A 24,863-nucleotide genomic window follows, 5' to 3' on the forward strand; every position below is an offset into this window, starting at 1 on the left:
GAGTGGCAAGAACCTCTCTCCCTACCACAGCAAAATAGGTGCCTCAGCTAAACTCTGGGTGTCCTGGGGATTGACAGATACTCCCACTGTTTCAGGCTGGCCTGACACTGGTCAGAGAGGCTTGGATTACTCCCAGAATTGGCAAAGTTTCAGAGCAGCTTGAACGGGTTACCACTTTTGCAGAATCAAAATCAGTCCAGGGTCCTGAGGCAGCCCTGTCTCCTATACAACTACACCATTCAGAGAGGATCTCATTTGGTCAGAGAACTCTAACAGCCCTGCCCCTTGCATACTGCTCTCTGTACACTCAAGGTCTAAGGGGGTACATTTATCTGGGGTGAGGGGGTAGAAGGGAAGACGACAGAGAAGGTAACCAGAGGCATTCCCTAGGAAGTAATTAATGTGTGTGTGTATCTAGAGGGAGCACGAACACACGTACAAATGGTTCAGCTGTTTTCCATCTTTGCAGAGGTTTATTTATCAGGGGGACGTCATGGGGCACAAACACTTTTCACCTCTCAAGGAAATTGTATTAAAGGCTCATGGTTTCAAGAGCATTTTCTCACTGTTGCCTGAACTCCCTCATTCTATGACTCTTCACTCCACTGGGTTTGCTTGTTAATTTCTCTTTCTCCTGCCAGCCTGTGAGCCCCATAAGTATAGGAATAGCTCTGGCTTAGTCACTGATGTGTCCCTGCACCTAACCCAGAACCCATAACCTGACGGGGGCACATGAGAAACCATTCTGGAATTTGGGGCTTGGTTGTTATTCTGGCTTCCTGCTATCTATCTTCCCAGGCAATTTCCCATTTACAGCAACACATCTGTAGACCCTTTCTCTCACGTATTTAACTCTTCTGTGAAATTTCCCCTTACTATCAACTATTTCAAGTAGCACTCAAATGGCTTTATTTTTTTTTTTTTAAGATTTTATTTATTTATTTGAGGGAAAGACAGAGAGAGGGAACACAAGCAGGGGGAGTGGGAGAGGGAGAAGCAGGCTTCCCGCGGAGCAGGGAGCCCAATGCGCAGCTCTATCCCAGGACCCTGGGATCATGACCTGAGCCAAAGGCAGATGCTTAACGACTGAGCCACCCAGGAGCCCCTCAGATGGCTTTAAAAAATGGTGCCACTCTACAACCAAATAAGTCATTTCACAGGGATTTTGTATAAGGTCAAGAGAGAAAAGTCTATGTCATTACTGATATCTCCTCATATGTCAGAAATGTGTTCCTAAAAAGACTATCCATGTAGGGGCGCCTGGGTGGCTCAGTCAGTTAAGCTTCTGACCCTTGATTTCCACTCAGGTTGTGATCTCAGGGCTATGAGATCAAGCCCTGCCTCAGGCTCCACGCTGTCTCTCTCCCTCCCCCTCTGCCCCTCCCCAACAACCCCACCCACCCCATGTGCAGGATAGCTGCACGCGCTCTCTCTTGCCCTCTCTCTCTCTTAAAAAAAAAAGATTATCCATGTGAAGGACATTTCAAATAAGGAATTCTGTTTTTTCCCCCCAGAATGCAATTGTGATTTCTTCCGAATGTGACAGTGTTTGTATGGAAGGAGGTGGCAGCGTCAGGAGCAGTGGGCGGAATGATGCTCAGGGAAAGGCAGAGCAGGGAAAACGTAGTGTTGGGAAGAGCTGAGCAGGGACCTGGTGGAGGAGGAGAGGGCAGGGGGAAGAAGGGTCCGGCATCACTAGATTTGGGGGAGAGGGAAACTGATCACTCTCCTGCCTTTGCTGTCATCCTCCCCTTGTCCTTCTGCCACTGACTGGAAGTTCACTTGTGGACAGACAGCTTGAAACCCAGAAACACTGCTGGAGATGATAACCAGTTCCCTGGGTGGACCCACAAAAGCATTTGGCCCCCGTAAGGTAGGCAGAACATTTACGTGCACATTAAGAAAGACCTTGAAGAATACACAACAAAGTATTAACAGTGGTTCCCCCTGGGGAATGCAAATGAGGCTGGTGAGGAGAGTGGAAGGGGTAGGGAATGTCACTTTCTGCTTTATACATCTCTGTGTTATTTAATTTTGTTTCAGTGAGCATGCATTGTTTTTATAATGAAAAAAAAAAAACACAGTAAGAATGGAACTAACTTTGCAACCTATCTGGCATAACAAGTGTGGCAAAATGACTACCTTTATTGTTCTCTGGGTGGATTATAATAAAGATTTTGTTTGAAATCAGATTCTTAGGACATAAAAAGCTGACGTTCAGAAGGAATTGTTATCTAAAGCTCTATTATTATTTGATCAGTTCTTACCAATAACAGTCTGGATCTCCTTCATTATTGCCTCTTCAACCTTAGGGTGCTTTGCAATGAGAAAGAGCATAAAGAACACAGAGACAGACATGGTGTCTGGTGCTGCAATCAGCATTTCCAGTATGCACTGGTTCACATTCTCTCTTGTCAGGTCACCACGTTTCTGAACAATTGGAAGAAGGGAGAAAAATTGGAAAAGTGAATCAAAGCTTCCAAAAAGAAGGGAAAGGGACAGTCGGGATCAAAAACATCAATGAAATGAAGTCATAAATATTAAATCTCTGTAATTGACTATGGACATTTTTCATAGTAGTCTTCAGCTGAAAGAGGAAAAATTTAACCAATTATCTACGTATTTACGTATTTTGTATTGTCCAGACACAGTAGTTTCAGTCTTAAAGGTTAGTTTTGCCAGAATGTCTAATGAGTGGGCTCTTTGGGTCATCATTATAGAAGTACTAGAGCAGATACTTAAAAGCAGAAGTATGAAGCAATTACAAGAGGGGGTCTTTACATAACCTACACACAGTCAAGTACATATATTGTATGGGAATTATGGTTAATCCAGGTCAGTACCTCAGCAAAAATCAACTCGGTGGCAAAATCCATATAGTCTTCCAGTTTCTCTGCTGTGGAAATTCTGTGTCTTTTTTCTTCTATCAGAATTTCCATGGCATCTTTCAAATCCTTGCTAAAAAAAAAGAAGTGAAAATATAATCTATCTGTAGTCAGTTAAGACATCTAGAAAAATGAATTCACTTGCCATTTGTTTAAATAAAATTATCTGCTTTAATTGAAGCCATTAGCACTCACGAATAACTGAATTTAAACTTAATTCTTCATAAAGATCCTTAAATTACATATTCATTATGCTTCATGTTAAGGAACCAAATTTAGCTAAGGTTTCTAGGTACTGGCAGCAAAATGAAGGCTGTAACCTCTAGTTAAAGGTTAAAAGCTGGTACCAAAATGGTAAATCCAGCCGTGTTTTCTGATTATTGATGTGTCCAGTACAGTGTCTAAATTGAAAAACAAAACCAAAAGCCAGTGAAGGTCTTCAGTGGGGGCAGGCACTCTCCAATTTGCCCCCAGCACCTTCACTTCCAGGGGACTTGTAACCACCCAGCCCATTTCTCTTTGCCCAGCTCCAGAAACAATTGAGTTTGAGATGTCCTACTCTAGAAAGTGAGCACAAGGGATCAAGTATTATTCTTGATATTTACTCTTGTACCTTGCAGTTTCTGCCACATAGTAAACATGAAGTAGATATAGAGTGACTGACTATCCGCATGAGTATGTATAGCATATGCATTTTGACAGCGTAGTAGAGGGAAGAGCACCTTGGAAAGAGAGAGTCAGGTTCTAGTTCGGATCGTTCTCTTTCTGTGTAACCTACTTTACATCTCTTACATCTCTTTTAAAGGGAAGGGCTCAGACTCAGTGAACAAGTTCATCTTAAGATCTAGATTCTGCTATTCTTGCCTTTGTCTTAAAGTGTATGCCTCCATGTGTAAGTGTATTGTCCCCTAATCTCAGGGAATGGTATTCTGCATTACATTAAATGTACAATAAATCTTTCTTTGAAATTTTTGTTGACATGGTACCTGTACACCCTGTTGATGATGTTGACGTGAATAGCCTCTATGTTTACTCCAGTGCAGTAAGAAAAGTAAGGGAAGATTCTTTAAGATTCCTCCCACTTTTTAAAGTTTCTTTTGGGCATCTCAAGGAAGGTGTTTATTTTTTTTTGAAGATTTTATTTATTCATTTCTCGGGGTGGGGGGAAAGAGAACAAGCAGGGGGAACAGCAGGCAGAGGGAGAAGCAGGCTCCCCACTGAGCAAGGAGCCTGAGGTAGGACTCGATCCCAGGACCCTGGGATCATGACCTGAGCCGAAGGCAGATGTTTAACTGACTGAGCCACCCAGGCGTCCCTCAAGGAAGGTGTTTAAACATTTGAAGAGGTATTCTTCAGGCTAGTATAGTAATTGTGTCACTCAAAATGAGGTGCCATCTATTGTGTATCTCTGTAGGTGTGAATATAGATACATACATACCGCCAGGAATACACCAAGGATATATTCACATTCATTCATTCATCTACCAGTCCATTTATTCAGCAAATATTTGTTGAAACTCTTACATAGAAGGGACGGATATTCACTCAGTTGGTGGGCTGTGAATGCTCGTAGCATTCCTACCTGAGCAATGGCCCCTAAATGGTCTAGGAGTTGTTGAAATGCCCTAAGACTATAAATTCATGGAGAATTCCTTGATGGAACTACAGCCACTTCTGAACATCTACTTCCTCCCTGGGCCAGAATTGGGGGTCTATGAATGCCCATTGGGATCCTCCTTATTCAGGTTAATGTATGCATCTGAATTTATATGCCCTTAAAAACTGGGAGAATTGAGTTCAGTGACAGTCTTCAGGGAATAGGAAATCTGACTTACAATCATGTATTATAAGAATATATCTGTGAGTCTGTGTTTTGGAACTCTGAGCGTATTTTTCACACAAACAAGGGTGGCTAGGTTATCAGTCCAGGCCACAAACACCTATTTAAGGTATTCTGTGGCTAAAAAGCCTTAAACTTGCCAGAATAAAAAGTAGAAAACAATATTGCTGTAATATTGGGAATCAAGACAGGCAGAAGTATAAAATCGAATAAATAGGGATGGGAGTAGATGTCCCAGAATCCCTTCCATCAGTATATTTCTAAAAAGTATTGGCATGACAGAGAAAGACAACTAGTATATGATCTCATTTATATGTGGAATCTTAAAACAAAACAAAAAAAACTCTAGCTCATAGATACAGAGAACAGATTGGTGGCTGCCAGAGGTGGGGGTGGGGGTAAGACTGGGCAAAATGCCTGAAGGGAGTCAAAAGGTACAAACTTCTAGTTAAAAAATAAATAAATCATGGAGACATGATGCACAACATGGTGACTATAGTTAATACTGTATTGCAGATTTGAAAGTTGCTAAGAGAATAGATCTTAAAAGTTTTCACCACAAGAAAAAAGTTTTGTAACTAGATATAATGGTGATCATTTCACAATATATACAAATACTGAGTCATGAAGTTGTTTGTATACCTGAAAGTAATATAATGTTTTATGTCAATTATACCTCATTAAAAAAAAAAAAACATTGACATTATTGCAATGGACATGGATGGGAGAGGAGATTAAAAGATTTCTCGAAGTCTTTACTGCTCTAGGATATAGGAGATATAGATTAATGTACTGACCATTGGCAAATATTATATACAGAGGGAGAGTTGCGGAGCTAATTTCTATAGAAACCTAAGAGAAACCATTATACAGTTTCATGCAATAAGTTTCAGTGGGCTTGCTGGCCAAAACCAAAGCCATACTAATGACCAGGAACTATAAAATGAGACTCTTCAGACCACTGCCAAATTTGAACATAGGGAAGAGATGAATCCTTCATCTCATTGATTCAAGTCACAATAAGGTCTGGTGGAAACTAAATGAAATGTATAAAGACCCAGGTTTCCAAATCACCTACCTAATACTCACGAACCACATGAGAATATATAAAGCAACATCAAGTTGGCTTCCTTCCTGGAGACTAACGTTACTAAATTTCAAAATACACAAACAGGATAAAGTTGGGTCTTTGCACAAGTTGGGAACTTTTAGAGATGGAGAATTTAGGATCATCAGGGACATCCGGGAGAAGATACGAACAGAGGGAAGGAGAAAACTAACATCTTTAGCACCTTCCATGTGCCATCCTCTGTCTTAATTGCCCTGTGTATAGGATCTCATTAATCTATATCTCTATTCTGGAAGGTAGGTTAAATTTTACTTTAAATAACTTCCCAAAGCCATTTAGTTACTAAGCGGTAGAGACAGGATATAAACCATGTCTGTCTGTCTCTAAATCCTGTAGGCTTTTCACTAGTGGTTAGAGGGGGTAGTGTTCAGTGGCTGGCTTAAACTCTAGAAACCTATTTTTTAGTCTATAGGCCATTGGGCATTTGTCCAATTTTTGTCTAGACTCATCTATAACCAAAGCAAAGTCATTAATGATGGTTTCAGGATTCCCCAAAGACTATTATCTATGACTAAAAAAAAGGAAATCACACATTTTATTGAAGTCCATTATATTCATTGTGAAAAAATTCTTTTGAGACTACTGTTAATTCCTACAAGTTGAATTATGTTAAGTTCATTCAGAAGCAACATGACTATAAAATGATTTTGTGTTTCCATTTTCCAGATATGAAAAGAGAATTTTTACAGATAATAATGATAGGTTCAGCCAACCCTTCTCTTCAACTCAAACTACACTGCGGTGTCCTAATTCCAGACATGGGGCTCACAGACCACCCACTTGGCCCCTGTTGAAAAGCTGCCTGGGCCCAACGCTTCCCTTACTCTTGGGTCTGGCCACCGCATGCAGCCAAATTGCTTACAGTGTTTCATCAGCAACTTAATCCACAGCTTCCCTGTGGGTTCTGAAGGCAGAAAGCTAGCTGAAGAGGCCAGCAATAGCAAAGACACAACCCAAAGTCAATCCAATCTCACTGGTAAGTTTTCCAAACTTGTGTTACTTACACAGACTTTTCATACTTTTTGTATAGCCAAGAAATCTTAAAGAAGATGTCTGGTTTGAGAAGGAGAGCTTGCCATGCATCAAAATAACCCTGGATTTTAACCACGATGGCACTTTCTGGAAAAACAAACAAACAAAAAAGCAGAGTAGTTGAGCAAAAATGTGAGCCCGAGAAGGGTATTCTGAGAAGAGAAGATCCCCTGTATAGAGTCTCTTACCAGCCTGGGCTTCAGTGGGTGTTTCAGCCATATGAATGCCACTAGACAAATCAACATTAATTTATTCTGCTTGACATCTAAATCAGCCAAGTTAACCAGAGATTTGCCACTTTTCAAGTTTGTGTTAGAGACAAAGCCTAGAATCTCACATGCCCCTCTTGGACTGAGTGTCCAACTCCTTCCTGTTTTTTTTTGGACAATGGGAAATAAGAGGGACACCAGGAATTATGGCTGTTATTGGCCTCAATTCTGGCACCTGCGAGGGCAAAAAGCCATGCCACTTTTCTGGTTACATTTTGGTCCAGAGTATAGAATTCATCTTAGTATCCCTAATGTCTTGTCCTGAGCCTCATGCATTGTCAGCTCCTAATGAACATCCTTAAATTGCATGTTTAGGGAAACAAAACCCCTGCTTTTTTCAAACTTTACAAAAAGGAAGGGAACAGACATTTCTTTTCAACTGCTAAATACCAGTCACCATGCAAAACGCGTTACAGAAGAGACCTCATTTAATCCTTACAGTCTTGCTAGGGGAGTGATATAGTGTCATCACTTTTTCAAATGAAGAAACTGCGGTTCATAGAGAGGGAAGCTTGGGAAGCTTGCCTAACACCACGCAGCCAGTGTGGCAGGCAGGCCCTCAGTCTGGAGCCCAGCCTATCTGACCTCAGAGCAATGTTCTTTCTCCTTGTTGCACTGGTTCCCTTAGGCAAATGGAGAGTTTAACCAGGACAGGGTGTGGAGAAGAGGAATCAAGGTACTCTGCATGGGTTATGCAGGTTCTTAGCATCACAGCCTGCATCCCTAAGTTAACAGAGAGATTTACAATTCTGTTTACTTCATCCTTCCTAAGAGGCCAGCCGGGGACCATGAAGCAGGGTCTAATAAAATACAGACTTGCCTGACCTTTGGGAGAGCTGCATGTAGGACAGGCCAGCTGGGATTAGAGTTTCTGTCTGAAGGGGATGAGGCAAGGGGTGTGATTAAAAATACTCAGAGTTGAATGGGGCTCCCATTCAAATGGCAGTCAGATGAGGTTTCTGTGACTCTTGTAGGAAATAAGTAAAGAGCCGGGGACATGAGGTAAGCAGAGCTAGAGAGGAGAAAAGGAGGGCTTATAGCTTGTCTGTTCTTCCAAATGTGGCCAATGAGGCAACAGGTGTTATAGCTCAGCTCCTTTGGGCCAGTGTTAAAATGAGGTGCTGTTCCCTCCCTCAAACCCGGATGTGGCTCCTGGTCTCATTTCATTTAGGCTGATGTGCAGGTGTCCTCCTTGTGCAGGCCTTTCCTGACAGCCCTCTCTGGGATAGCCACCCACTCCCCCTCCTTCTTCACTTCCTATCCCCTTGCCCTATCCCCTTGCCTTGCTTTAGTATTGCCTGATGTGTTATTAGATATTTACTTGTTTGCTGTTTATATTGCCACTGGGATGTGACCTCCTTGAAGGCAAGGACTTTATCTGTCTTGTTCACTGCTCAATCCCCAGAACCTAGAACAGTGCCTAGCATAAAATAGGCAATTAGCAAATATTTTTAAATAAAATCTTTAAAAAATATATTTTTTGAATGAATGCATGAGTCAGTGAACATGCTAGAATTCAGGGAAAATTACATTAAGCTGGACAATAGCAGCATGGAATTAACCCAACTGATTGTTTATTTTTTGATGGTGATAGAGTTGCATGTATATGTTTTAATATTTGTTTCTGTAGTATAGTGACGGGAGTAGCTTTTTGAGTGGGACATTCTTGCCAGAGTTGTTATAATACTAAATGACAAACTATACGTAAAGCAACTTTTTTATAGTAGATTCTAAATTAATGGTAGCTATTTTCATCATTTCCAGCAGCACCAGCACCATTATCATTGTATAGACAGAGACCAAGTTTTCATGCTTAGTAGCTTTGAGGGAGGAGGGTACGTGTATATTTATGTACATATGTATGTATGTATATCTGTGTGTGTGCATGTGTGTGTGTGTATGTGCCCACAAGAATGGTTGGAATTGGTTAAATTTATCAGTTTGATTGGTAGTAGGGTGTATTCATGGCCAAATGAACTGATCACATTTGTCAAGTTTTGACTGTGGGTAGAATCATATTTCCCAGAGCAATGAGGAGAGATACAAAAGAGGAGATGGCCCCTACTTACAGAAACTTCTGTCTTATAAATGAACAAGGCAGACACACTAGAAAAAAAATCATAAGAATACTTAGAGATGTTTGAACAAGAGCAATGTACAAAAACAGCATTATCTTTCCTTGAGTCTCTTATCCCCTTCATCCCCTTGTTCAATAAAGGGCAGAATGTCAATTCTCAAGTACCGTCCAAGGGGATCCCCAGGAAGAGAATGTTAGAGGTGTCCAGCATGATGCGCCGCATGAGGGTCAACACGTCGATGTAACCCAATTCGTTGCTGACCTCCTCCAACCTGTCCAGATGTGTGATGATGGATCCAACACAAATTGTCACCATGCGCACAAGGCCGGGGCCAGACAAAGCTGAGGGTAACACATCAGAGAGTGAGTCACATGAACTCAGGGGCACACACAATCAGGTTATTTTGGCCTTTTCTGTTTGGAGTTTAATTATACATGATTTTTTATTCAGTAACTTGGCAGAAATTTTCATGTTCTTTTTTATACTTTTCTGCATTCTCCTAATTTTCTACAAACATGCATCACCTTTATGGGTAAAAGTGAATGAATGAATGAATAAAAATCTTATTTTAAACAAAATATTCAAAATTAAACTCTTCTTCATGTTACAGAAAATCATTTGTGAGACTGCAAATGAAACATTTAGTACTTGCGGTCATGAATCACACATCAGTGGTTTTCCATTTTTACTGTATATATATTTCCCTAAAGAAGGTTTGGATTTGGCCAGGGAGATACTTATGTTTCAACAGGTGGCAGGGTATTGCTATCGAACTACTCAAACTGGACCTTAACTATTTGATCTAAAGTGCTTCCTGTTTAATTGTGGTTTATGTGGTTCAAAATGCTAGTCTTACAAATTATCAAAAGGGTTCTTAATTTTGGTTTCTCCTCAAACTACTTCTAGACTTGTTTTACTCAACCAAGGTCATGACAATTAAGCAATTTTTTTGTTTGCATACTGTCTTCCCCACTGGTTGGGAATTCTTGAAGGGCAGTGACAACCTCCTATTAGCACTGTCCTTCAAGTCCACAGTACATGGTGGCCTTCAAATCATATTTGTCAAATAGAGGAATGAACGAATGAAAGGATGGGTGAATAAATGAGTAAAGACAGGTAGAGTGAATTGGCTCTGCTCTAGATCATCTGGGCAGCTAGTGGTTCGTGGTGGTAGGTGATCTATCTAGAGAGTTTAACTCTTAAAGCCCTACTTTCTCTCTTTGTTCTATTTTTTTTAAGCTTTCTTTAAGAGTTATCTCTCCTATTTCTGTATTTTATTATTCAGACTTACTGTTAAAGTCAGTTATTGAAATGCAATGAAAAATCTTGGGGAAATTTGTAGCCATAATTCTTTCTTAAAAAAAAAACAAAACAAATATCAGTTGCACAGCAGAAGCCCCTGAAGGCAGACTTTGCAAATAAGAAAGGAAGCCTGGTGAGCAGTTCTAGATTCTTAAGATTTCTACTTATATGTAAAAAGGAAGGTTGCGTTGGTAGCATACTTTCTGACTGTAGGAAATACCTGGCCGATATGAAAGGCCAGGCTGTTGTTTCCTGGGTGACTATCACATTCACAGGTGGGACGCATGATTCCTTAATGACTCAGCACTTTGTGTGGAAGGGTTGGCTTCGAATATCACTGGTGGTTTCCTCCCAGACTGATGTATGACTTGTCCCTATCGTCCTAGAGCTGGAAGCCATGTTTCAAACGTGTAAGCAAAATGTAATATCATTGCTTATAGGCAGTGGCATGATGTGGATATAATTTTAATTTTTAAAATGTGTGAAAAAGTACTGAATCTTATCCAGGTTTAAAAAAGTGAGCAAGTAATCAGCATAATTCCTTCACTATGGACAACTCTCTTGGCAGTTTCAGGAAACAGAGGCTATTTCTTGACCCTCCACCTTCATCACTCCAGGATGGGCCATTTGCCTAGGCTGCACTTCACTATTTCTCCATAGATACACCCAGGCAATCAATGCCTTCATTAATGTTACTACTTTAGATACCAAAACATACCCCCAAATTTCTACTATATCAGGAAAACTAATGAGAAACATAACTCTAAAAGGAGATTCAAGAAATGCTTGGGGGGCGCCTAGGTGGCTCAATCAGTTAAGCATCTGCCTTCAGCTCAGGTCATGATCTCAGGGTCCTGGGATCGAGTTCCACATCGGGCTCCCTGTTCAGCGGGGAGTCTGCTTCTCCCTCTGCCTCTGCCTCTCACTCATGTTCTCTCTCTCTCAAAAAATAAAATCTTAAAAGAAGAGAAATGCTTGTAACTCATTGATTACTAAAAATGTCAGACACAACAGGGAACTTTTAATAAGCAATTAGACTTCTATTATTTTTTTTAGACCTCTTTTTTGGCATTTAATCTGAGTAGTTTTGTAATGTTTTTATTAGAAAATCTTGTCTTTTATATATATAGGGCTTATCTTTAAAAAAGATTTTTTTTAATTGATTCCAAGTGCCGTAGATTCTACTCTTTTTAAAAAAAAATTTTTTAAATTTATTTATTTTAGAGAGAGGGAGTGAGGGGTAGCAGAGAGGGACAGAGGGAGAGGGAAAGAGGATCTTAAGCAGACTCCGTGCTGAGCACTGAGCCTGACTCGGGGCTCGATATAATGACCTGAGATCATGACCCTGAGATCACCACCTGAGCCAAAACCAAGAGTCAGACACTTAACTGACCGCACCACCCCGGTGCCCCAGATTGTACTCTTTTAACATCTCTTACACTGATGACTTCCCTTCCATCCACCCTGTATCACTGCAGTAGCTCCTAATTGTTCTCACTGCTCACAATCGTGCCTTCTGTCAATGAATCATTCATTCTGCTACCAGAGGAATTTTTCTAAAACTCAGATATGCTCATGTCATTCTGCTTAATATCTTGAATGATTTACTGTAGCTTTTGAGATAAACTCAGTTCAGTGCCTTCCCCTTGGCCTCATGCCTACATGTATCCATGCCAGGCATGAGGGCCTACTTACAGTTAGTTCCCTGGACATACAGTGCTGATCTACCCTTCTCTGTCTTGGAGTACCCTGTTCTTTCCTTCTGTGGAATGCATCCTTGTCAAACTTTCTTAATGTAGGTAGCTTTTACCTTCTTTCCAAACTTATTGTAAGCATCCACTCCTCAGAAAGCCTCCCATGACCCCTGAGGATACTTTAGATGGCCCATTTTTTCTGTGCCCTATAACACTCTGCACACACCTCTAGCATAACACATCACCTAGGATGATATTTGGTAATGTATTGATCTGCCACTCTGTCCCTCCCCCTATTATAAATTCCTTGAGGGCAGGGACCATGTCTTGACTATCATTGTATTTTAGGTACCTAGTTCAATGATAAGAACACAGTAGTTTGTTAAACAAATGGATGAGTTTAGAAAATTCTATTAATCTAAAAAGTTTAAAAATTCTATTAATTTTTGCATGGCAAGGTAGAGGATGTTGGTATGTGAGAGTTAACTGCTCCTAAATACTAGTTCACATGTTCCTAATGTGCCTGGGCCAAACCGCAAAGTAAAAAAAAACTTACATTTCAAATCTTGTCATTTGCAACAACATGGGTGAACCTAGAGGGTATTATGCTAAGTGAAATAAGTCATACAGAAAAAGACAAATACCACATGACTTCACTTATATGTGGATTCTAAAGAACAAAACAAATGAACAAACAAATGAAAAGGAATAGACTCAAATGCAAAGAACAAACTGGTGGTTGCTAGAAGGGAAAGGGTGGGGGGATGGGTGAAATAGGTGAAGGTGATTAAGAGGTACAAACTTCCAGTTATAAAATAAATAAGTCATGGGGATATAATGTACAGTATAGGAAATATATTCAATAATATTGTCACATTTTTGTATTGTGACAGATGGTGACTACACTTATCATGGGGAGCGTTTCATAACATGTATAATTGTTGAATCACTAAGTTGTACACCTAAAACTAATATAATACTGTATGTCAACTATACTTCAACAAAAACAAACAAAAAACCACATTTCTGTAGGATCTTACAGCATTATTTCATTTATTCTTCATAATAACCCTAGAATTAATGTTCTATTGTCTTTATCACCTTTTGCGGAGAAGGAAACTGAAGCTCAGAGAGGAGTGACTTGTCCAAGGTCATATAGCTAGTAAAGTGGCAGAACTAGGACTTGAACCCAAAACCTATAATCCTGAGGCCTATACTCTTTTCATTAAACCAGTCTGCAGTTTTCTAAGGCATGAGAGAGGATTGATCTGCCCCAACACGAGTGGTAGGCAGAATAATAGCCCCCTAAACCTGTCCAGGTCCTAGTCCCTGGAACCTATTAATATGTTACTTTACATGGAAAAAAGGACTTGACACATATGATTCAAGTTAAGGACCTTGAGATGGGGAGATTACTGTGGATTATCTGGGTGGCCCCAACCTAATTACATGAGTCCTCAAAAACAAAGAACCTTTCCCAGTTGATGTCAGAGTCAGAAATTGATGTGATGACAGAAGGATGGTCTGAGAGACATGATAGGAAAAGGACTTGACCCACTGTTGCTAGCTTTGAAGGCAGAGGAAGGGGCTATAGGCCAAGGGATGCAGGTGGCCTCTGAGGCTGGAAAAGACAAAGAAACTCCTCTGGAAAAGACAAATTCTCCTCTGGAGCCTCCAGAAAGAAACACAGCCCAGCCAACACCTTGATGTTAGCCCATTGAGACCCACATCAAATTTTTGACCTACAGAACTATAAGATAATCGATGTATTGTTTTAAGTCACTAAGTTTGTGGCAATTTGTTACAGCAGCAATAGGAGTCAAATACAGTGGAGTCTACAATAGAGTTGTATGAATCTTGGTAATGGGCAACTCTGTAGAGAGAATCAGTGCTCAGCTGGGACAGACATAGCTTCTCAGTAGCCACATGGGAGGCATCCAGGTTCACTACAGAGGCTGGCTTAGAGGGAAGAATATTGCAGTCAGACCTAAGATCCATCTAGCCCCAGATTCTATCACTGACAGTGTTTCCAGGACATGATTATCTTCTTTGATGTTGATGTCAAAGACTGGTCATGTATATTCCCCAACTGCTTCATTCCCAACAAAATACAATAAAGGGGGAAATCACTAGTCAAGGAGCCTTGGGATCAGATCTTTGCTCATTATTATTTGTTATGTTGTCTGAGCAAAAATCACAACCTCTCTAGGACTGCATTTCCCCAACTATAAAATTCAGAGACTGGATGAGATGATATATATAGTCCTTCCTAGTTCTAAAATCTCTAATTTTATTTGCAAATTGCTTTCTGTTAAAACATCTGTGATGTCAGTAAATGATTCAGCAAACACATTGTTTAGCTATGTTTGAATCAAACATGTGACTGACACACTAAATTCTTAATTGAAATGATCCTAAGTACAGAGCTCTATCTCTTCTTCACGTCCATGGAATTGCTTTGTGCATCAACAGGAAGAACAGAGTTTGTGGTGATTAAAAATGTAGGCACTGGCGTTGTCTTCTGGGCCACCATTTACTAATTTGGGGACCTTGGGTAAGTTACTTAACCTATTTACTTAAGCTTCAGTTTTCTTATGTGTAAAATATAAGTGACAAGAATATTTACCACATGGGGTTGCTGTGGGATTAAAATATCAAGTACTTAGAACAGTGCCTACTATATCTTATTATTTCAAAATAAGTGAAGCAGCAGAATTTAAATTCCAGAAAAGGTGGGGGGCGCATTTATTGACAAAAGAGCAGAATGTCACCAGCACTTGATTACCTTTTGTAAAGAAAGGTCGAATGGCTTTCCAGAGGGTCGGATTATTGTTAAATATGATGCCGTTTTCATGCATGCCGATGCACTGCAGTCCAAGTTTGCTGCCAAATCGGGAGCTATAGTGACTGTGCTTCATTATGTGGAACATACTTGAGGACCTGCAGAGATAGCAAACTTTGGTGTTAATTTTTAAGGGTCAGGAGAACTCATGGTGATGATTTTGACTACCAGGTGGCTCTCTTAGCAAATGCATGTTGATCTAAATGCAAGGCATTTGAGGGGTGCCAGTCGTTTAAGCATCCAACTCTTGGTTTTGGTTCAGGTCATGATCTTGAGGTCCTGAGATTAAGCCCCATAGTGGGCTCCATGCTCAGCGGGGAGTCTGCTGGAGATTCTCTTTCCCTCTCCCTCTGCCCCTTCCCCCACTCACACTCTCTCTCCCTCTCTCTAAAAATAAATAAATAAATCTTTTAAAAAAATAAATGCAAGGTATTCTAGTATTTATATTGAGTAAGTGTTTGTTAGCATAAGAACATCCCTCTCCAGTTGAAATATTCCTACCTACTGACTCCCTGCTTGAGCATCACGAAAGATAGAACACACACACACACACACACACACACACACACACACACCATTCCTTATTTCCCTTTTTTTTTTTTCTAACTCCATGTCACCAAAATACTACCCACTACTGGGGCCAGAGCTGCAAGGCTTTGAGGACCTGAGCCCTCCACACCACCAGAGGGTCCCGAAAGCCTCCAGCCCCACTCCAGATGGTGCCACCCCCTGCTGGAGTGAGTCTCAGAATTCTGAGATTCTGGAGTTCCTGGAATTGCCGAAGTCTTCTTCCGTTTGGAACCAACAGTTCTGCCTCAGACCACCTATCCTCAGAATCTCTCATCAGGCGTGGCCCCTCCAGTGGGTACCATTCTGGGCTTGAAGGACATCTCCTGGGCACTACTGGCTCTGGCCTTAGCTGGCTGGGCTGGCCCTGGAAGGCTCTCTGTGGTGGTGACAGCAGCTATCTTGAGACTCTGCATTCCATGCTGACTCATCAGGGTCTCCAGGGTCACAGAGTTCTCTCAGGATATAGTAAGCATAAGCAGATTTACTTCTCTCCATATATATTTTTAGGAACTTCAAAAAATTTCCACTCAAGTATATCCAAAATGGATCACCATTTTTCTTGGAGATAGAAAAAGGGAACAGGGTTTGGGAATTAAAAAGAGGGGCAGAGTGGTTAGCAGAGGAGGCGTAGAGGTTTTTGGCATGCAACCGTGGGAGTGTGAAGAAAGGGGAGACGGTAAACTGTCAGGAGTCTGACTTTTGGCTATGTTAACAGTGCCAGAGCCAGGCTGTGTATAAATGTTGCCTACCTATGTATGCTCTGAAGGGATTGTAGGCAGACCTCAAGTGACATAACCCTTGACCTTGGGGCTGAGAACTAAACTACTCAGGTCTGCCAGGTAAGTTAAAATAGATCCCCCAAAGCTTTTTTTCACCTGAGGATTATAAATTACTCCATGTCTCTGAGATCAGAGTGGAGTTCAGAGGCAGAGATCATAAAATTAGAAAGGAACTAAATATTTGAGCAGAGGAATAGGAAGAAAATAGGCACATTATTGCAAGAAAGCAAAATATATTTATAAACATCTCTCTGATACTGCAAAGGAGGGAGAACCTGGGCATTTTTTCTGGTGTGGGAGGGGTAGAGGGAAAAAAAAAAAGTAACAGAATGGTGCCTTAAATGTGCAAATTCAAAATACATAAAATATCCGTGTTACATTTTAGATGCTGTTATTTTTTTTTATTTTGGTGAACTTAATATTTATACAAGTTTTCACATGTTCATTGTGACTTTGGTTCTTCCTCTCCACTTCTCCACTGAAATTTTGTTTCTTGGCTGCAAATTCTCCTACTATAGGGTGTTTCTGAACACATAACCCTTAGAGATGGGGAGTGACCATTATATAGAATGGCCACTCACATATATAGGTATATGCACCTCGTTCTTACATTGGGCTGGAGGGGCCATCTTACCACTTGCTCTTCCCTCTTAAGGTTGATACTTGGTTCCTAAAAGAATGACGTTGCCTTAATGAGGTTGTTCAGTTAATGCCTGTGAAAACACATTCCCAAAGAAGACATTGGGCCAAAGGAGCTGTGCTCTGGCTGAGTAGATTAGGCTGCGGCCTAAGTATTAGCCAAACCCTCACATTTATGATGGTTCCATAGTCCCATTTAAATTTTAAAAGAAAGACCCTGAAATAATGGCAGTGTCAAGAAATGAAAGCAGAATTATTATATGAATAAATTATGTACTAGATAATTTCTTTCAGGAAAAAATATCTTATTTTCAAATCAAAACACTCTCTATTAAGTCAGATATTCTCTTGAATTGATTCCAGATGATGTTCATCAAATGATCGCTGAGTTTTGGACAAGTTTTTTTCTCTTCCTAGCAACAAAAATAAAACAAAAATCCAGATGCTTCTGTTTGTATTCCAGAGAATTAATTTGACTGACAAACAGATGAAATTTTGCCCTGTATAGAAAAATCGTGCTATGAGAGGACTGAAAAGCTTATTAATAGATTTCAGGACATTAGCTTCTCTTACCTTCCCCTACTTTAGTCTATAATGACAGCAGAAAGTAAGTAATTTGTACATTCTTTATTCACAAATTCATATCTAAAAATTTTAAGTGCTCAGAGGTAAAACAGAACACTATTTTTTTTCTGTTCTGACCCCTAGAGCTTTTATATACTGCATTTAACCACATTAACCTGTCCATTTAATTTGAAGAATTACTAATCAATTTTAAAAAGAGAACAAGAGACCCCAGACTTTAACCCAACTAAATGTGTATTAGTTAATAAAGAGCTAACTTCAAACATAAATGTGTTCTTTAGGGGGTGCCAACATCTCAGTGATTTTTGAGTCAGAGGCTCGGACTTGGCAACGGACAAAGACGGAAGTGATACACCTTGCAGGAGAAGAGTGACCAGCTGCAGGTGAGCAATTTAAAACCAAGTCTTTGATCAAAAGGAGGCTGGCTTTATCTAACCAGAGTAAATCGAGAAAGTGAAGAAAAGAAAGTTGGTGATGAACTAGGGACTCCAGCCCAGAGTGCTCAGGGCATTCAGCAAAACAGTAGAGACCTTGCTCCAGCCTTGGGGGCCAGCCTGTAATACCAGTTAAGGGAGATGTTATACTGACTGGGAGAGTAAAGATTTCTTACCACTCAAGAGAGACCAAGGGAGTCCCCAAGCTCAGAAAAGATAGTGGGTAGTGTAAATTGTATGGTAACTGGGGCCATTCTTTTTCTTTTTCTTTCTTTCTTTCTTTCCTTTTCTTTTCTTTCTTTTCTTTTCTTTTCTTTTCTTTTCTTTTCCTTCCTTCTTATTTGAGTATAGCTGACACAGTGTTACATTAGTTTCAGGAATACAAGATGGTCATTCAACCAGTTTATACATTATGCTGTGCTCACCACAAGTGTAGCTGCTATCTCTCACTATACAGGGCTATTACAGTACCATTGACTGTATTCCCTATCCTATACCTTTCAACCTTGTGACTTACTCACTTCGTAACTGGAAGCCTGTATCCCCCATTACCCTTCATTATTCTTCTTTAAACATGACTGAAGTCAAAAGACATTGCCAAAGATGGCAAACCTATTGTCTATTCAAAATGAAAAGTAGCCAGAGTAAGTTCTTAAGTAGTGAGGAGGAAGCCACCTTCAGTTCTGAATTTAAAGGACTCACACAGGGGCACCTGGCTGGCTCAGTTGGTGGAGCATAGGACTCTTGATCTTGGGGTTGTGAGGTTGAGACCCATGTTGGGTGTAGAGGTTACTTAAAAATTAAATCTTCAAAAGAATAAAAAATTTAAAAAATACAATCTTCAAAAAAGAAAAAAAGGACTAACATATGTGGCTGGGTTCAAGAGTGGTAAGTACTAGAAATACGGAGGAGAAACTAATGGAATAATTGGTACCAAACATTTAAAAGTACTTGCCTGTGTAGACCTATTTTGTGCCTGAGACTTATCGTCCATCGATTCCATTGCCTTTCCCCTGTCCTTTGTCCCTCTAATAGCCTCACTTACCCAGCTTAAATACTGGAGTCACTGCAAGAGAAAAACGATCTTTATAACAGAGAGATCTGCCTATAATTACCCTACCCAATGATCACATTTAACATCCCTTATAGAGGGACAACTTTTCCTTGTCTCTTGATGTGATGCAATATGAAGTGCCCAAAACTACCAAGGAAGTATCATTACAAAAGTGTTTAACCTGAATGAAACTGAGCTTTAAGACATAATTTTCAGTTTATAAGAAATACAGGGAATGGAGTAATATGTTAAGTAACACCATAATGTAATGAGAGAAATTCGGAAATATGGAACATCCTATAAGACAATTGACCTGGTCTCTTCCAAAGATCAATGTCATGTGGGGCAGGGAATGGGAGGACTGCTCTTTCAACTTTCCTGTTCATTTGAACATTTCTTAATAGAAAGTTGGAAAAAAACATTTTATTGTTAATCATTAAAATCACTCTCTTCCCATGCATTCTCAACTCCCTTGACTCTCTCCTTACTTTGTCATAGTTGCCTGGTAAAACCTCACCCCTGGCTAAATCCAACTTTTAGCTTCCTCTGTGCTTGCCCCTGGCAGCTGAATGTGGCTGGGAAAAAAACCACACATGCACATGTTCACACACACACACAGACACACACACACACACACACAGGTCCCAGTTAAATTCAAGGGGGTCCTTAGTGCAGCTGGCCATTCTACAGTTCCCCAAGTCCGTTCACTCTCACTGTTCTAGATGACTATTATATCCTGCCTTCTCTCTCCTCAAATATTCTACTTCCTCAGTCTCAGCTAAGGACTTTATTTCCTATTTTACTGAGGAAAAAGAACTAGAATCTCTGCAAGCTCCAACTATTAGGATATGTGCTCATATATCCAAACTTCCCAAACTTACTGTGGATGAACTTCCATGTCCCTATTTCAAGACCAAATCCACTTGTCACTTGGACCCCCTTTACATCTCACCTAGCACACCCCTTTCTCTTCCATCAACAATTTTGCTCTGTAATCCATCATTGCCATCTCAACACACATGTTGTAATTTCTCCTATCTTAACAGAGACTCCTTGGACCATACATCCCTTTCTATTTCGTTGTTGCATTTCTCTGCTGCCTTTATGACAAACTTCTTGGAACAGTTGTCTACACCTGCTGCCTACAATTCTTTCCCCCCATTCTATACTATAATCAGACTTTTGCCCTCACCACTCCATTGAAACTGATCTTTTCAAGGTCACCCATGACCTCCCTGTTGCTAAATGCAACACTTAAATCTCCCGTTCACCAGGCACTCTCTGGCATGGTTGACAATTCCATCCTCCCTGATATGCACTCATCACCTGGCTTTCAGACCACCACACTCTTCTGGTTTTCCCTTCTTTGGCTATCCTTCTCTAGTTTCTGACTATAGTGGTGAGGGGGGGTGGTCTAAAGACTCAGACCGTCCTTCACAACATCCCACTCAGCTGTCTACTGGGCATGTCAAGTCAAAATACCCCAAATGGAATCCTGATTTTTCCCCATCCCAAACTTGCTCCACTTATCTGAGGTAATGATCCCTTCATTTTTCTAGGTACTTAAGGCAAAAACTATGCTATCACCTTGATTCTTACACCCAACATCCAATCTCCTAGCATCTTACTGGCTTTGCCCTCAAAATATGCCTAGAATTTCACCTCTCATCACCTCTACCACACTCACGTGGACCAGCCATCATCTCTTGCCTAACTGCTCTCTGGGCATTCATCCTTGTTCCTTGTTCCTTGCACCTGTTCTCAAAGAATGTAGGTAGAATGGGAGTAGAATGTGGGTAGAGAAGCCAGTAATGTGCTGAAACATGAATGAATCAGATATGTCACTCTTCTCAAACTCTTCAAAGGCTTCCCATCTCATGCAGGGTAAAATTCAGCGTTGTTACAATGGCCAACAAGGCTCAACATGATTGGGTATCCTAATACCTCTCTAATGTCATCTCCACTATTCTTCCCGTAGCCACACTGATATCTTTGGTGTTCCTTGAACCTTTCAGATGGGCTCCCACCTCAGTGCCTTTGCACTTGCTCTTCCTTTTGTCCAGAATGCTTTTCCTCTACATCTCTGCCTGACTCACTCCCTCACTTCCTTTAGGTCTTTAATCAAATGCTATCTTCTCAATGAGGCCTGCCTCGACTGCCTATTTATAGTTGTACTTCCATCCCTGCAACTGGCCCTCCCCACTTTAGTGTCCTATATAGCTCATATCTACCTGATGATAGTGTGAGCAACCATCTTGGTTTGCTTGGGAATGTCCCAGTTTTAGCATTAAAAGTCCCACATCCTGGGTAACCCCCTAGTCCCAGGCATACCAAGACAGCTGGTCACTCTACTCCTATACTATATGTTTTACTCATCTTTTGTTGGTATATTAACAATACAACAATATATTTCTCCATGAGGATAGGGATATTTAGCTGATTTGCTCATGATACCCAGTGTCCATAGGTAAGTCCTCAATAAATGTTTATTTAATGGATGAATGGGGAGCCAATAATGATTATATGTTAGGATCATCCAGTGCTTAGTATATGTAGTAAATTCTCAACAAATGTATGTTGAAAGAATACATGAATGCATTCGCTATAAATGTACACATGATTAAAACAGATATACAAATATAATCCTAATTAGTATGTTAATTACTAACAGGTTTGCAAAAACAACCCTAATTAGCATGTTAATTGCTAACTCCCCTTAATGGATGTTACCCATATTCTTTTTTTTTTTTTTTGTATTCATTACAAAAACTAATATATACACACAACATGCACAGCATCTGTAGACCCTCATTAATTTAGAGCTCACCGCCTGGGAAACTGTGCCTACTTTATCTACCGATAATGAGATAAACTTTCCCCCAAAACTCTGAGCTGCTCAGGCAACATCCTGGCCGCACTGACTCCCCCCATGAAGTTCTGCAGCCCCCACCACTTCGGGACTATGCTGGTAGGAAAAGTTGGGTCATTATCTCTACTCAGCTGATCTCAAACTTTTCAAAAGAAAAAAACCTGGCAAACTATTCAACTAAAAATAAAAAGCTTTCCGAGGGGCTATTTTCAAGAGGCACGGGTAGTTCTGGAAGGGACCTGAAGAGCAGGCAATGGAAGGAGATGGAGACAAACATGTCCTATTCCCCGCAGGGAGCTCAGCCCTTAACAACAAAATTGAGCGGCTCAGAGGCAATTAAGGAGAACATAAAGACTCTAACCAGTGAAAAGCCTGTGAGGACAGGATGAGGAGAGAACTGGGAGAGCTGGGGGAAGGGTGGGTTGGGTTGTGGGCTCATCTCAAGCATGAATCAGCACCTGAATTGGTCAGGGTCACTAAGGTCACTTTCTTAATGAAGACAGCAGAGCCGTCAGATGCTACCCTGCACTGTCACAAGGATCCTACTTTAGGAATGGCTTTGGGCTTCCAGGATTGGATCTGGTGATCCAAGTATGTAGTATCTAAGAGCGATTTCTGTTCTCGTCCTCTGGGCCTTTGTCACATTCTTCACTCCAGTTCTTGTCTTATACTACCACCACTTGAGCTAGACTGCGGGGTAAGATGATCAGACAAAAGCACTCCAACCCTGCTTAGCTGCTCCCCTGACCCCAAGACAAGGCCCCCTGGTGCCAGAAGCTGCTCACCTGTTCTTCTCTCTCAGGCTCTGCAGCACATTGGCATTACTTGGGGAGCTCTACAAACACCTGATGCCCAGGTTCCACCCCCAGAGATTCTGAAAGTTGGGGTGTGGCCTGGGCATTGGGGTTTTTAAAAGCTCCCTGGGTGACTTCAATGTGGAGCCAGGGTGAGAACCACCGCTTTAGGTCCTGAGCTGTAGACGGATATCCTTTTAGAAAAATACCCTGCGGGTCACTTCACCTATCTGTGATGAGGGCTGGAAGGCAACTCACTATGCTGGTGGATGAAGGAGCAGTGGCAAACGTCTCAAGCCCCCAAGCCCTCATGTCATCAGTCCCAGGACATTTTGAGATTGTAGACCATTGCCAAAGAGAGTAAAGTATTGATGTTTAAAATGAGTACTTATCAAATTCACCTAAATTTGGCTGACCAAAGTAGCTCAAGAGAAGTAAAATCCAAGGGCAATTATTGGTCCCCCACTCCCTTCTGTCAGTTATTTGGTTCAAAGAATTGGCCTTTGAGATTACCATGGTATTTTATGAAATGATGTATGTAATCTTGGCTTGAAAGAAATCAATGTAGTTTCCGGAAATGCTTCACTTACTTCTGGGCAATAGTCTGCATCTGGACAAAAAAATTCTAACATACCAGTAAAACCCTAATTGGTCTTGGTTTGTGGGTAAAGTCCTGTCAGGGAATATAAAAACTCATTAATGAGACAGTGTTGGCATATAACATTGTTAAATATCCAGTAAAGACAGCTGAAAGTCTAGTGAAATGTGTTCTCTTTGAAATTATCCATTTTCTATGATCAATAAATAAGAAAACTAGTATTTCACAAAGCTAGTTCTCTACATTCGATGCCTATTTGATTAACCCTGGATGAATTCAATCTGCTAAACTTATCCAGAAAATACGACAAATCATTTTTTTTAAATAGGCAATGTATTTAAGATCACTCAGCTGAGACACCAGCCCACAGTCATAAATAGAACAGGAGCATATGAATAGCATCTTTTTCTACTGTTTACCCTTCTGGAGGTGCTCCGGAGCCTGCCATTAGAAGCCCATTAGCAAACTGGTGCAGATTCCTTTCTCTCCGGTGTTTCGTTTTAACTGCTTGCTAATAGAGATAAGACCAAAATCTTAGGAAAGCAGAAAAGATAATGCCCCTCCCTAAAATATGTTTTGTCAAACCCAAATCCTTTGGATTCTAAGTTTCTATTCACCGCTCAGAGAAATTTCAAATAGTTTCCCAGCTTTCCAGAGTTCTTTAGAGTACATAGATGTACCTCTGGGTTTAGGCAAGACCCAATGATTCCGCTTGTCTACAGGTTAGATTTTTACCTCGGAAGTAAAAACACAGCCTTAGCAACAAAAGCATCAAGATATCAAAATAAGTGTGTTACTTAATAGGAAAAAAACACAGCCTTGGTTTTGAAAACCTGTCTCTGATTATTAACAGACTCACTTGCTAATAATGAGTGTTTCCTCTCCACATATCCAGACTCTCATGAATTCTCCATACATCTTGTTGTAGTAGTTGCAGGCACTACCAATGCCCATCCACAGGAACCTGCAGTGGGAAATGAGGGGCCCAATCCCCATGCAATAGCCAGGACCTAGGAGAGTTATCAGACCACAGTCAGCATTTTAGCAAACACCAAAAAAGAGCAACTGTTTTATATTATCGCTGCTTGTGTTCTTTGATGTCTAAAAGGTCTTGGATACCTTCTGATGTATATCTGTGAATCTCTAAAAAAAAACAAACAAGCTTAACATGAAAAAACAGTAGTTCAGTGTCCATACCACACTAGTTCTATTTGGTCTCGAACCTTTCAGTCTGAATGAGCCAGGGTAGGTGTCTGCTCTTTTCTTGCCACATTAAACAACGTCAGTGAGTTTTCAATACAAGTCAGTCAGTCCATCTAGTTACAAGCATGGAAACCAGGACATGTGACAAGCTGACCGATCTGTTTGGCTGCCTGGTTTTGTCTGAAAACTTTTGGTTTGAATGCCCCAGCTGATGGAATGGGCAGGTTAAAATTAGGTTGTAGTTTTGGTGTAATCTTTTTAACTGAG

At 40.7% G+C, this 24,863-nt stretch overlaps 1 protein-coding gene and 1 long non-coding RNA gene across 4 annotated transcripts in view; one reads left to right on the plus strand and one right to left on the minus strand.

Annotated features, from left to right (window-relative positions):
• The window catches only part of LOC145723511 (uncharacterized), a 113,928-nt gene that overhangs the window by 84,048 nt on the left and 5,017 nt on the right, over positions 1-24,863 (plus strand). For 2 of the 3 annotated variants that reach the window (XR_014148625.1, XR_014148624.1), the window contains exons 1-2: positions 6,535-6,830; positions 17,926-18,027. This is a non-coding gene — a long non-coding RNA (uncharacterized LOC145723511). Of the gene's footprint in view, positions 1-6,534; positions 6,831-17,925; positions 18,028-24,863 lie in introns of those variants that run through there. The other variant, XR_014148626.1, reaches the window with a different exon arrangement.
• The window catches only part of CYP19A1 (cytochrome P450 family 19 subfamily A member 1), a 34,003-nt gene that overhangs the window by 3,632 nt on the left and 5,508 nt on the right, over positions 1-24,863 (minus strand). Inside the window, exons 2-7 of the mRNA XM_006746934.3 lie at positions 24,253-24,403; positions 15,015-15,169; positions 9,398-9,574; positions 6,859-6,973; positions 2,844-2,958; positions 2,268-2,430 (exon numbers count right to left, since the gene is read on the minus strand). Of these exons, the coding sequence (XP_006746997.1) occupies positions 2,268-2,430; positions 2,844-2,958; positions 6,859-6,973; positions 9,398-9,574; positions 15,015-15,169; positions 24,253-24,403 (876 nt within the window). The remainder of the gene's footprint in view (positions 1-2,267; positions 2,431-2,843; positions 2,959-6,858; positions 6,974-9,397; positions 9,575-15,014; positions 15,170-24,252; positions 24,404-24,863) is intronic.

The sequence above is a fragment of the Leptonychotes weddellii genome, chromosome 9 (genome assembly GCF_054177405.1).
Source record: "Leptonychotes weddellii isolate Sample4059 chromosome 9, ASM5417740v2, whole genome shotgun sequence".
Taxonomy (NCBI): domain Eukaryota; kingdom Metazoa; phylum Chordata; class Mammalia; order Carnivora; family Phocidae; genus Leptonychotes; species Leptonychotes weddellii.